The sequence below is a fragment of the Tamandua tetradactyla genome, chromosome 16 (assembly GCF_023851605.1).
Source record: "Tamandua tetradactyla isolate mTamTet1 chromosome 16, mTamTet1.pri, whole genome shotgun sequence".
Lineage (NCBI taxonomy): Eukaryota > Metazoa > Chordata > Mammalia > Pilosa > Myrmecophagidae > Tamandua > Tamandua tetradactyla.
Genome location: NC_135342.1, coordinates 14185793 through 14198846, shown reverse-complemented (window position 1 = coordinate 14198846; position 13054 = coordinate 14185793). Strand labels below are relative to the sequence as shown.

Genomic DNA, 13054 nt, shown 5'->3' with positions numbered 1-13054 from the left:
GTAGGAGCTGCGGGCTCGGTCCCGGGGCTTCCAGGAGGGGGAAACTGAGGCACCATCCGGCCTCCATCTCCTTTGCTAGGACTCTGAGTCCCGCAAGGACCTCGGTTTCCCTCGAAGGTTAAGGTCTCAGGGGGCGCCCGCGGGCCCCGAGGGCTGCCTCTGGCTCCTCGCGTTGCAGGAGACGCGGGTCCCGAGCCCCGCGGGCTGCTCGGAGCCGGCCTGAGCGAGACCCCGCGGAGATGGCAGCGCCCTATCCCAGTGGCGGCGGCGGAGGGGAGGACAAATGCGGGGGAGGCTGTGGCAGCAGCGTCCCTTGGGACTTTCTGCCCGGGCTCCTGGTCAAGGCCCCGCCGGGACCCTGGTGAGCAAAGCCCCGCCCCTCGGGCCGCGGCCCCGCCCCAAAGAGGGACATTCCTACCCCCCTGGGAAATTTCACACCCAGCTTTCTGCCCAACCTACTGGGACCAGAATTTCTTATCCCGAGTTACTCCGTGAGGCCCTTTCCCGACCCCCACCATTCCGCCCCTTGCCCCCTCCCAAGCCTTTGGGAGGAATTCTTATTCCCTCCCCTTCCCCCCACTCTACTGCCCCCACAATTTGCACCCAAGGTCCTGTCCCCACTGCTAGGGTGCTGGGTTCACTCCCAGGCCCCAGGTCGCAGGACTTCCCCCAGACCCGGCTGACGCCTCGTCCGCGCCGCCCGCCCAGCCTGCAGGCGCAGCGCAAGGAGAAGTCCCGTAACGCGGCGCGCTCACGGCGCGGGAAGGAGAACCTGGAGTTCTTCGAGCTGGCCAAACTGCTCCCGCTGCCCGGCGCCATCTCGAGCCAGCTGGACAAGGCGTCCATCGTGCGCCTCAGCGTCACCTACCTCCGCCTGCGCCGCTTTGCCGCGCTCGGGGCGCCTCCCTGGGGGCTGCGGGCCGCGGGGCCGCCGGCCGGTTTCGGTGAGTGCGCATGCGCGGTGGCGGGGTGGGAGTCGCGGGGGGAGGGTCCCAGCGTCCCCCTAGAGCGGGGCAACCGGGCCTGGCCCTAAGCTGCCCCGAGCAGGCCTCGCCCGGCTTGGTGACCGATAGAGGGCACGGGTTTGGGAGTCAGCCAGGCCGGGCGCGTCCCTATCAGGTGGCTTCCTCTCCAAAGCTCAAGTTCATTCACCTGTGAAACGGACACGCGGGGTGGGAAAGACGATCGCGTGAATTCTGGCTTCAGCAAGGGCCTGGCCAAGCAGGGAGCAGACCACTAGCGAATGCTAATTTGGGGGAGCTGACTCTAATATCACAGAGGAGACCTCAGCCCATGGGCCGGGCAGAGGGGCCCACATTGGTGGACAGACTCAGCACCCACACCTGAGGGGCCCCAGAGACTCGGGGCCTCTGGAGCGTGTGTTCAAAGTTTGGGGGTCGGGGAGAGACAGTATAATGTGGCAGGGACGGTGGGAGACCTGGAAAGACACGCCTGGGTCCCAGCCCTGGCTTTCCCCGTGGGCCACTTGCCAGCTTTGTGACCCTGGGCAGGGAGCTTCACCTCTCTGTGCCTCTGTGAGAGGGAAATAGAGATCAAACCTCCCCCCAGAGGGCTGAGGAGTGGACTCCTAATTGTAAAGGAAATATTCGTAAAGGAAGTGGGTGTCCTTTGTAAAGCCCTTGGGTGCGCCTGGCACCGGCTGAGCAATCAGTAAGTGGTGGCCACTGCAGTTCATGATTACCTTGCATCATTGTTAGGAGCACTTATTGAGCACCTACTGTGTGCCTGGCCCGGTTTTCTGCACTCTCAGGATCCAGCGGGAAACAAACTGGACAAAAGTCTCTGGCTGACATCCCAGTGGGCAAGACACAATAAGGAAATAAGCAAAGAAACAAACATAGAACATGTGGCTCATGTAAAATACACAATCTAGATATTTAATTTATTAGGATTATTCAGACTTGTTATTGATAGGTACATAAGTGTGCCGTTATTGTTATTATTATTTCTGGCTCACGTACTACTGCTTTATTGTTATTACTGGAGAAAGTGTAAATTTGAAATAAAAGGGACAGGGACCCCAGGCTACCCCTGGCTCTCCACCCCCCCAGAGAAGGGGGTGTCCTCAGGGTGGGGTTACAGGAGCTCCAATTCCCCTTCTGCCCCCGTCCCAGAGGAGGAGGGGGAGAGAAAAGAGCATTGATTAAGCTCGCAATAAATCACCATTTAAATTTAAATAATCCGGCTTCCCAGGCGGTAATTAGGCGAATTGACTGGCGCCGGGAGAATGCGGCATTAGCGCCGCTGATTACTGTCATTACCGCGAACAACATGTGCGCTGGCGGGGGGGTAAACATCTTGTCTATTGTCCCCGGGCTCAGGGGAGGGAAGGGGAGCAAGGGAGCAAGGGGTGGGGGCGCTGAAAGGGCCCCTCTGGCATCCAGTCTCGCCAGAATGGGCAATGGGAGGCTTAGAAAGGGGCAGGAGCTTGCTGAGTTTCTGGCACTGGGGTGGCAGAATATGGGCTTCTGTGACATCCCCTGCCCTGCCTGTACGCTGGTACCAAGTGGGGGCAGGACAGCGAGGGGCTGCTGCATGGACTCATGTGCTTCCCACACTGGGGCACTGGGATGGCATCTTCAGTTTCATAGGACCTGCCAAGAAAAGGCCAAGTGTTTTGTTCTGCATTTCACATGGAGAAACTGAGGCACAATAGGTTCAGCCTCACAGCTGAAGTCAGAGAGCAAAGCCTGTGCCTCCCTCACTTGGAAGGGGAGACGGCCCCTTCCTCCTCCATCATAATAACGGATTATCCATGTACAAGGCACTGCAAGCACTTGATACAAATAAACTGGCTTACTCCTTTCAGAAATCTTGGGAGTGAGGCACTGTTAGGACTCCCATTTCACAGAAGTAGAAAACTGAGACCCATAGAGGTGGAGCTGTTTGTTCCAGGTCACACAGCCAGGGAGGAGCCCAGCCAAAGTCTCAAACTCGTGGGGCCTGGTTCCAGAGTCCACTCTCTGCCATGGCATGCCTGGGATGTCCATAGGTCCGTAGGGCTGGGTCCTGCCTTGCCTCTCGCTGGGTCTCTGTCTACCCCCTGTCAAATGGGGCAGCAGGTTGTTAAAGTCCACCCCTGGGCCTCGGAGTCTGGGGACAGACACAGCCTTGCTGGGCATCCACCATTCATTCCACAGTCACCCACCGCACACGCCCTGCATGCCAGGCACTATTCTAGGAGCTGGGCTACATGAGGGGAAGGACAGAGTCCCTGCCTCCTGGGCGGAGCCTCCAAACACTGCATGCTTGACCCCCCCCACCCGGTAACTCCCCATACACACACACACACACACACACACACACACAGAGTAGTCTCCCTGCACTTCAGATAACATGTTCCCACCTTGCCCTCACTGTGTCCCCACCTGGGACCTCCCTCCCCCAGGCATCAGCTCTTGGGAAGGCCCCCGTATTTAAAACAGCAAACCCCCCTCCCCAGCCTTCCCTGTCACCCCATCCCACGTTCTTTCTTTCCATACCACCTACGCTCACCTGGCATTATCTGTTGCACTTATTCGCCGTGTCTGCCGTGTGTCCCTCCCCCAAAACACCTTCTTCAAGGACCCTTGAAGAGCGCCCGGGCCTGGGAAGGACCCTCTCGCTAAGTCTTGGGTGCCCGGGCCTCCGGGAGGTCAGGAGGCCAGGAGGGTCAGCGTCCTAGACCGCAGTCAGGCACGGCCTCTCTGCGGAGGTGACCTTAGAGCCCAGACCTAAAGGAAGTGAGGGAAGCAGCGATAAGAAAAGCCTGGAAACGAGTGGGTTAGGCGGAGGGCAGACCAAGTGCCAAGGTCCTGGGGTAGGTGGGGAGTAGCTTTGCGGGGCACCCAGCACAGCCATGAGGCCTGGAGAGGAGGCGGGAAGGGAGCGGGGTCCGGTGGATCATGGGGAGGTGTGGAGGGTCCGGATGTCACGCACGTTGTCCCGGGTGCCGGCTGCTTTATGGGGCACAGCCCGGAGGGGGACCCAGAGAGCAGGCGGTGACTGCATTGTCCTGGCAACGGGGGGTTGGTTCAGGGGATGTGGGGGCTGCAGAGTGCCAGGGCCTGCTGAGGATGGCTTTGGGCGTGAGAGAGGGGGGTCGAGGCAGCCTCCAAGGAACTATCCAGAAGGACAGATGCTCTCCCTTGTGGTACTGATGAGATTAGTCACCAGGCTCAGCAATTAGGCACCTACTGTGTACCCGGGAGGCAGCGCACATGCAGAACCCGGCACTCCATCACCTGAGCCATGTTACAGGTGAGGTGGGGGAGGGGCGGGCAGCAGGGTCCCGGGCCGCCCCCTCTCCTTGGTGCCCCCAGCACATGAAGCACATGATATGAGGGTGAAGTCCTAGCCCCTCAGCCCTCCACCTGGAGCAAGCAAATCCCTTTGGGACAATTGAGACCCTAAGAATGAGAGGTGAAAGGGGGAACCCCCGAAATTTGGGAGGCCTTGGCTCCTGCCCTCTGCCCCTCACTCTCCCCCCTCCTTCCCCCTTTGGATGTAGATGAAGCAACTGGGACAGTTGTTTCCTCCCCGTGTGGCCTCTCCGCATAGCCCAGCAAAGTCATGCTCATGACAAAGTCCGTGAATGTTTGTTGAATGACTGAGTGATGTCTGGAAGTGAGGAGGGGGGCAGTTTGGGAAGTAGTAAAGAGTCACCTGCTGAATTTGGGAGAGAAGAGGACTTGGGACCCTGGAGGAGCCGAGGGGCTGGCAGAGGCACCAGTCAGTGATGGGGTTCAATGGGGGGGGTATATTTGAAGGGGGAACAGCAGGTCCCTGCACCCTCCCCGCCCCCACACCCTCGTCCCGACATGCCCATTAACGCTAATTGCAACGGCTCAGTCTGACCCGGGCTGATCCTGTGAGAGGGAAAATGAAGGAATTAGCAAAAATGACAGGGGAAAATTGCGACAATTAGTAGGCAGCATTGTTCCCGCCTGTCACCAGGCTGGTTTGCGGTGTATCTCGGGGGAGGGGTCCCCATCTTTCCCCCCCTCCCCCCACAGTTATTGTTCCTGGACCTCTGGGCCGGGGTAGAGAGAGGGTGTGGACAGCCGGGAGGGCACTGGGGGCACTCCTGGAGGCTTGGCCTAAGGCTGGGGGCTGGGGTAGGGTGGGCCCAGGGCAGGGCTTGGCAAAGGGGTGTTGGGAGGGTCTGAGCACTTTACTGATATGCCTCCCGGGCTTGGGGCGCCACTTTCTGCTCATCAAGCTCGCTGAGGGTTTAAGGAGCCTGTAAGGTCCATGCTTTTAGCCAACCTACTTTGACAGAGGAGGAGACTGAGGTTCAGAGAGGCCCAGAGCACACAGCCAGAGAGGGGATGCACCGGGATTTGACACCAGCCCTGGACCTGGAGCCCTGAAGGAACCAGGCCCTTGGGGACCATCGAGGTCTCCTTGTCGTCGGCGTCCCTGCCCCTCCCGTTGAGCACCTAGCTCTAGGCTCCGGGCCTGGGTCCTGGGTGGGGGTCTCTGCCCAGTCCTCCCAGGTGGAGCTGACGAGGGTGGACCCCCCAGCACAAGGTCAGGGTCGGGGACCTGTATCTCTCCATCACCGTCTCCCTCTGCATCTCTCGTTCTCCCCATTTCTTTCTCTCTGTCTTTTGTGTCCTTCTCTCGTTCCATTTCTTTCTCTCTGTCTCTCGCACCATCTGTCTCTGTGTCTTTGCCTTTCCATCTCTGTTTCTCTGTCCCTCCCGGTCAGTCCCCCTTCTTCAACAGTCCTCCTCCCATTTGTCCTTATTTCACACCGCCTTGTCGTGTATTCATAGCGCTGATCACAAATGGTAATTCTAGATCTGTTGGTTTCTTGTTTGTTGTTCACCTCCCCCTGGTCTGGGAGCCTCTGAGGGCAGCGCCGGGGCTGTCCTGGTTACCCCTTTATCCCCAGCCCTGCCCAGCACACAGTAGGTGCTCAGGGAGTGTGTGTTGAATGAATGAATGGATGGGTAGATGAGTCCCTTTCTGCATCTCTTGGTCTGTCTTTGGGTCTCCGTCTGTCTTTTTCTCTATCCTACCCATCTCTTCCCCCACACCCCAGGTCTTTCCCCAGGGACCCTAGACCCCCTGATGGCTACAGGATGGGGCAGTGGGTGTCGGGTGCAGAGGTGATTTGTGGAGTGACTCCCTGGAGGCCTGCCCCGGAAGCCAGGTTTCAGCCAGGCTCCCACCCTTTTGCCCCCAGCCCCAGGCCGCAGGGGCCCCGTTGCACTGGTCTCTGAAATCTTCGAACAGCACCTGGGAGGACACATCTTACAGGTGAGGTCCCTGCCCTGCCTGCTGCTCCTTGCTGCCACCTGGTGGCCACCGCGGAACGGCAGCCTCCTCTCAGGCATCCAAACCATGGGCAGTGCCAGGACCGACCCCGGGTGCCCAACACTCAGGGTCCCTGTCCTGTCTGCCCCTTCTGGTGGCCACCAAATCTCCCTCCCCACCAGAACAACCCACCCCAGACAGAGACACAGATTTCAGAACCTCTCTTACCCCTTGCTGTCTGGAACAACAGACTCCAGACCAGACCCTCCTCTCTCCTGGTGTCTCCCCACTCTAGTCCCTGGACGGTTTCGTCTTTGCCCTGAACCAGGAAGGGAAGTTTCTCTACATCTCCGAGACCGTCTCCATCTACCTGGGTCTCTCACAGGTAAGGGGCCCCTAGCTAGTGGCCTGAGCTGGCTCGGCTGCAGTCTCCCCTGCTAGGCTCACACATACCTTTCTCTCTCCAGCTGGAAAAGTGGACTGGATCTGTGGTTCCCAAAGTGTGTTCCCCAGAACCCCACACGGCACCGAACATTTTACTTCCTCACTGGCAGAGTAGGGTTATTAAAGTATTAGGCCAAGCCGAGGAAAGCAAATTAGCAGAGAGATCAGTTTGCTGATGTCCGCTTGGCCATTTACCATGTTTGGGAGGTTTCCTTGGTGATTTAATTGCCTGGCTCACATCTCGTCTCAATTTCAGCCTGCAGCTGGAGGCTGAGGGCCAAAGGAGGGCAGGGAGAAGCCAGAAGCCTCCGTCCCTGGAGTGCTGGCTTTTTTTGGTGGTGCTTTAGGCCTTGCCAAGTCATTCGATCTAAATTGCTGTAAACATTCATAGCTCAAAAAAAAAAAAAAAAAAAAGATTATGGCAAGTGGTACATTGGGGAAATTGTGAAATTCGGTGAGTTGACAGCATGGTGTCAGCGAGCAGCTGTTGGATGAGGTGACGGTTTCCGGAGGAGGAGGGGGGTCTGAGCCAGAAGAAGGGAGGCGAGGGTGGGGAGAGGCCTGGCGTGGAGCTGCCTGGGGAAGATGTGAGGACAGGCAGGAGTTCAGGGGCATAAGACAGAGGGAGGTGTGTGGCCCCAAACTGAGGGCAAGTGGGAGCCACAGAAGGTTCGGTCTTGAGGACAAGACCCAAGACCAGAAGGCCAGGGAGGACCCTGGGGCAGGAACTCAGCAGGGAGGAGACAGGGCTTATGGGGGGAGCGCGATGTGCAGAGGACGGCTTGGGAGGTAGAATTGAATGTGAAGGTCTGTCTGATTAGAGGGTTCTAATTCTTTGAAGAGTCTGAAAACCATTCCATTGCTTGTGTCCTGAGCTCCACTGGGACACTATATGAGGGGTGTGTGGGGTGGGAGTGGGTCAGAGGCGTGTAGGTGGGGGCTGGGACATTTCCCCATCCCGCCCCTCCCCCCCACGCCCATCTTAATAGGCAGGGGCAGAAAAATCCCTAATAACCACTGGGGATGGAGTGGGGAGGCCATGGGAAGAGCCTACATTTGTATCCCCACTCCCACCCCTTAAAAAGTTAACAATTCTTGGGCGGGTGGGCGAGGGCCTGCGGCGCACCCCAGCCCCTGCATTTCCCGCCGCCGCCGGCAGGTGGAGATGACGGGCAGCAGCGTCTTTGACTACATCCACCCCGGGGACCATTCCGAGGTGCTGGAGCAGCTGGGGCTGCGGGCTCCGACGCCCGGGCCCCCCACCCCGCCCTCCATCTCCTCCTCTTCCTCCTCCTCGTCTTCCTCCTCTCTTGCGGACACGCCTGAGATCGGTAATTTCAAAGGTCCCCAGAGCATGAGGCCTGAGGGTAGGAAAGGTCACTGGCGTGGGGTACTCCTATACCCAACTCCATCTCCTTTAATGCAAAAACAAGCAAGTAAGCGAGCAAAACCCACTCTCGAGCAAAACCCACTTTAGGGTTGTGCAAAGCAAGTGTTTGTAAAACGAATCAATCTAAATTGAGTCAGGTGGCGAGACCTGGCTCCCTAAAGCTCCCTTGGCTTCTGGCTGCCTAAGGAGGTGGGAGTATACTGGGTGATTACATCATGCTGTGCCTTTAGGTACATAACTGCATTGAATCCCCACAACCCCACAAAGCAGGAACTGTTATGATCCCCATCTTATCGAGGAGAAAACTGAGGGGCAGCACAGAGAGGTTAAGTGAATTGCCCAAGGTCACACAGCTCTAAATAGTTGCATTCAACTCCAGCCCAAGTGTGTCTGTTGGGGGGTGGGGGTGTCTGTGCCTTAACCCCTCTCTCTCCAATGGAAAACTCCACAGGCATGTGGGGTAGGGTGTTGGAGATGACTCTTCAAATTCCCTTTAGCTCTGAGATGCTGAGGGACTAAGGTTTCCTAATGTGGGATCTTCTTATATTGGATTTGCTTAATATAAAAAATGCCTGAGCTGCAGCAGGGCTGGCAGGCATGGGGCATGGTTTGTGGCCTGAGCATGAATGGGTGTCCTTGTCCCTAAGCTGGGCCACAGGGTCACCTGAGTGAGAAGACATTTATAAGACTGATGGGCTCTACGGGTTTTTTTAGTATTATTGAATATAATATATAAACATAATATATAACATTCTTACCATATGATTATTCCATTCTTGATATATGAACACTTTGGTTTTGGAGTCATATTTATTACTATTCCCTGCGCCCCTGCTAAGCCCAGTCCCATGCTGGGGACACTAATGGCCAAGACAGCCCCGCCCTGCCCTCGTGGAGCTCTCAGTCCAGCAACAACCCAGAGTGGGGAGGGCTGGGGGAGGGAGTCCAGGGGCTGTGGGAGCCCAGAGTGGGCAGCCGACCCCACCTGGAGGGCAGGGAGGGCTTCCTGGAAGAGAGGACATCTGTGTCGGTAGGAGGCAGATCTCGCCAAAATTTTAGGCCCCTGTGAGAAGCTGAACTTTGGAAGAAAGTTCAGGTTCTGAGCAGGGGAAGGAAGGAGTCAGATCTGAGCTTTAGGGAGACCCCTCTGGCCGCCGCGGGGAGGGGAGGTTCCCCTGCACCATTTGCGTCTCTGAGTGGGTAAGGCCATACCCCAGGGGATCCCGGTGCCCGCTGGCTCTGCAGGGACAGGGATGGCCTGCGGGGGTCCCCTCAGGACCCCATAACTTTCCTTCACTCTGCCCCCCAGAGGCCAGCCCCACCAAGGGGCCCCCCTCCCCCCGGGTCCAGGAGCGCTCCTTCTTCATCCGCATGAAATCCACTCTCACCAAGCGGGGGCTGCACGTCAAGGCCTCAGGGTACAAGGTGGGTGTGACTCAACGGCCACAGCCAACTCCCGCTTGTCCCTGGCCCAGGGCGGCGCCTGCGGTCCCACTACCTACACCTGGGTGGGGGGTCCTGGCTAGTGGCTGTGGCCTCTAGGAGCCTCCAGCCCTGGGGGGCCCCCAGCTATGCCCCATGTCCGAGGGTGACTGATGGAACCGGATGTGGGAACTGGCAGTACACACTGCCCCCTGCGCCCCAGGCCCTATGGGGGCCGAGGGGCCTGGCTGTGGTGCCCCCAGCCACGCCCCCCACCGGCAGGTCATCCACGTGACCGGGCGCCTTCGGGCCCGCGCGCTGGGCCTGGTGGCCCTTGGCCACACGTTACCCCCAGCCCCGCTGGCTGAGCTGCCACTACACGGCCACATGCTCGTCTTCCGCCTCAGCCTAGGCCTCACCATCCTTGCTTGTGAGAGCAGGTACCGGGGTTGGGGGCTGAGGTGGGTGGCTGGGGGCGCACAGGAGAGCTGGGGTATGTGGGGGGGTCAGAGGGAGCTGGGCCTGTGGCTGGGGCACTTGAGAGGCATGGGAGGTAGAGGAGCAGCGGAGGGGCAGGCATGCCTGGGAGAGGGGCGCGGAGGCCGGGGGAGGCCTCTGGGGGATGCAGGAGGGGTCACGCCTGATGAGGACTTGAGGGCTGATTCCGAACAGCCCCACCCCGCCCAGGCTCCTACTTCTCTCTGCCTCTCTCATCTTCCACCCCTTCTCGTTCCTGGGCCACGGGGTGGGGAGACATTAAATGGTGTCATGTCCCCTTTGCTCTGAGCACCTCCGGAGTGCCAGGAACCCTGCCACCTCCGTGAATGCCCTCTCCTTGAGTGGGGGGGGGGGCGCTACTCTTACGGTGGGGGGGTTGGAACTGAGACCCAGACCACTCCAGAGCCTGCCCATTCTCCTCGCGCCTCTGGTCTTGGACCTCTTCTCCTTTTCTCTGTCACCTCCTGTCCTCAGAGTCAGTGACCACATGGACCTGGGGCCCTCGGAGCTGGTGGGCCGCAGCTGCTACCAGTTCATCCACGGACAGGACTCGGCCAGAATCCGCCAAAGCCACCTTGACCGTGAGAGCCCTGCCCCCCACCCCCCCAAAGCAGACCTGAATACCTCCAGTACCATGCCCCCTGGAAGTCCTTCTTCAGGTTTAACTGCAGTCCCTCTTGCTGCACCTCCAGCCCAGGGACTCAGCTCAGCACAGGCAGACAAGGAGATTCTGAGCAAGGGCTGAGGATAGGGGGCGCGGGGGGCCTCCCTGACCCACCTATGAAATCCAGGGAACCTCGATGCTGGGATACCGCCTGTCTCTCTGACTCTGCCTTTCCCTCTTCTGCCCTACCTTTGCTCACGGCACCTCTTTGGCCCTCTGGCCATCATCCTCTCCCCACCTTGTCCCTCGCTGGGCCCAGTGCTGGACAAAGGCCAGGTGGTGACTGGCTACTACCGCTGGCTGCGGCGCGCCGGGGGCTTCGTGTGGCTGCAGTCGGTGGCCACTGTGGCCGTGAGTGGGAAGAGCCCCGGCGAGCGCCACGTGCTCTGGGTCAGCTATGTGCTCAGGTGAGCGGCCGTGCCCCATTCCAGGCTCAGCCGCCTGGAACCCCCTTCTTGGGTGGGGCTGTTTAGGGGGCGCTTCTAGAAGAGGACAGACCTGAAGGAGGGGTTTGGAAACATGAAGCAGGAGGAGTGCGTTGTGAGCTGAGGCCGGGGGTGGGATGAGTCCCGCCTGAAGGGAGCAGAGGGGAGGACTGGGGACGGCAGTGCGAGCGAGGCTGGGCAGGTTTGCAGCAGCCTCAGGCCCGGCATGGGGGGTGAGTCTGCACTTGATCCCGGGGGGCCTGGAGAGCCATGGCAGCCTCATACCCACAGAGTGGGGCAACTTGTGGAGAGAGGCTGGGGGTGCTACTCAGGCAAAGGCTCGAGCAGGACCCTGACGTGTCCATGGACATGAGGGAGCCGTGTAACTGGAAAAGAAAGTTGTTAGCCACGAGGCTGAGGAGACACAGGACCAGGTCCTGGACCTTTTTCCCAGGTTACTGGGGAGCCACAGAGGGGCTTTGAGCTGGAGAGGGACCCAGGCCCCTCTGACAGGTGTGTACAGAGGCGGGAGTGGGGAAAGCAGGGCAGGCCCTGGCTTTGCTGAGCCTGGGTCAGGGCCACTGAAAGAAGAAGCAGGTTTGAATGTTAGATGTTGAGGTCGGGTGGGTGTGAAGTGTCAGAGACATTCAGAGGTGACCTCCAGGGCTCAGGAGGGAGGGCCACCCTGGGGCAGAAAGGAACCTGGAGATAAATTAAGTGCCTCTGGATGGGATTCTACACTTGCCAGGGGAGGGGGAGTCCGTGCTCACTCATGGGCATCTGCACTTACTGCAGGGGTGGGGGTGGGAGGACAGGACGACTTCTTATCTTCCCTGTGACTTGTCCCTAGCCAAGCTGAGGGTGGCCATACCCCTTTGGACGCCTTCCAGCTCCCAGCCAGCGAATTGGGCGAGGCCCCGTCCAGTCCAGAGCCAGAGCAGCCAGGTAAGCCCTGGGAAGCTCCCAGGGGCCCCTGGGACCTGTGCCCTCCAGCCCGGGTGCTACTAGTCAATTAAAATGGACTAAAATGAAAACTTCACTTCCTCAGAGGTGCTCGTTGCATCCCAGGTGCTCGATGGCCACATGTTGCCAGTGGCTCCCATACTGGACAGTGCAGATGTAGACTAAGCCCATCATGGCAGAAAGTTCTAGCACAGGCCCAGAGCGGGGCTTCTCCATGGTGGCTGTGCGGGCGCCGTCCTGGGCACTGTGGGACGTTTAGCCGCATCTTGGCCTTTATCCCGCTAGGTGGCAGTAGCATCCCCACTACCCAGATGTGAGGGCCAAAAATGTCTCCACACAGCTCTCCATCCCCCTGGGAGCCCAAACCGCCTGGGGCTGAACTCCACAGGCCGAGAGGATGGAGGACGGCTGGGCACGCGCACACGTCAGCGCCTGCAGAATCTTTCTCCTGCAGAGCCAGCGCCTCCGGTGGAAGGAAAGCAGGCTGCGCCCCGGGACCTGGATGCGGCCCCACCGACCCGGTGCAAACGCATAAAGCTGGAGCCCGGCCCCGGGGAGCCTGAAGGGCCGCGGGCTGGTGGCGAAGAGGAGCCCCGCGACGCCCCGGCCCGGCCGCGGCCCGAGTTCACCTCCGTGATCCGGGCGGGCGCCCTGAAGCAGGTCCCGGCGCGGCCGTGGGGCCTGGCGCCCGCCGGGGAGCCCCCGCCCGGCCTCTTCCACACCAGCTTCCTGCCGCCGGCCGTGCGGGGCCTGTGCGCGCCCGGGGCCATCCGCTACGGCCCCGCCGAGCTGGGCCTCGTGTATCCGCACCTGCCGAGGCTGGGCCCGGGCCCCGCGCTGCCCGACGCCTTCTACCCCACCCTGGGCCTGCCGTTCCCCGCCACGGGCACCAGGGTGCCGCGCAAGGGGGATTGAGGACAGGGAGCGCCGCCACGCAGCCGGACCCCGGGGGACGCCGAGGGGCCCAGAGGGGACAGGGGACAA

The 13054-nt window shown here is 59.9% G+C and overlaps 1 protein-coding gene across 1 annotated transcript; it reads left to right on the top strand.

Annotated features, from left to right (window-relative positions):
• The first annotated feature begins 239 nt into the window (after positions 1 to 239).
• Positions 240 to 13036, top strand: NPAS1 (neuronal PAS domain protein 1). Its single transcript, XM_077131347.1, has 11 exons — positions 240 to 361; positions 709 to 944; positions 6194 to 6267; positions 6560 to 6649; positions 7868 to 8039; positions 9408 to 9523; positions 9803 to 9960; positions 10493 to 10599; positions 10942 to 11089; positions 11958 to 12052; positions 12525 to 13036. The coding sequence occupies exons 1-11, from the start codon at positions 240 to 242 to the stop codon at positions 12983 to 12985; spliced, it is 1779 nt and encodes a 592-aa protein (XP_076987462.1). The 3' UTR covers positions 12986 to 13036.
• The last annotated feature ends 18 nt before the right edge of the window (positions 13037 to 13054 follow it).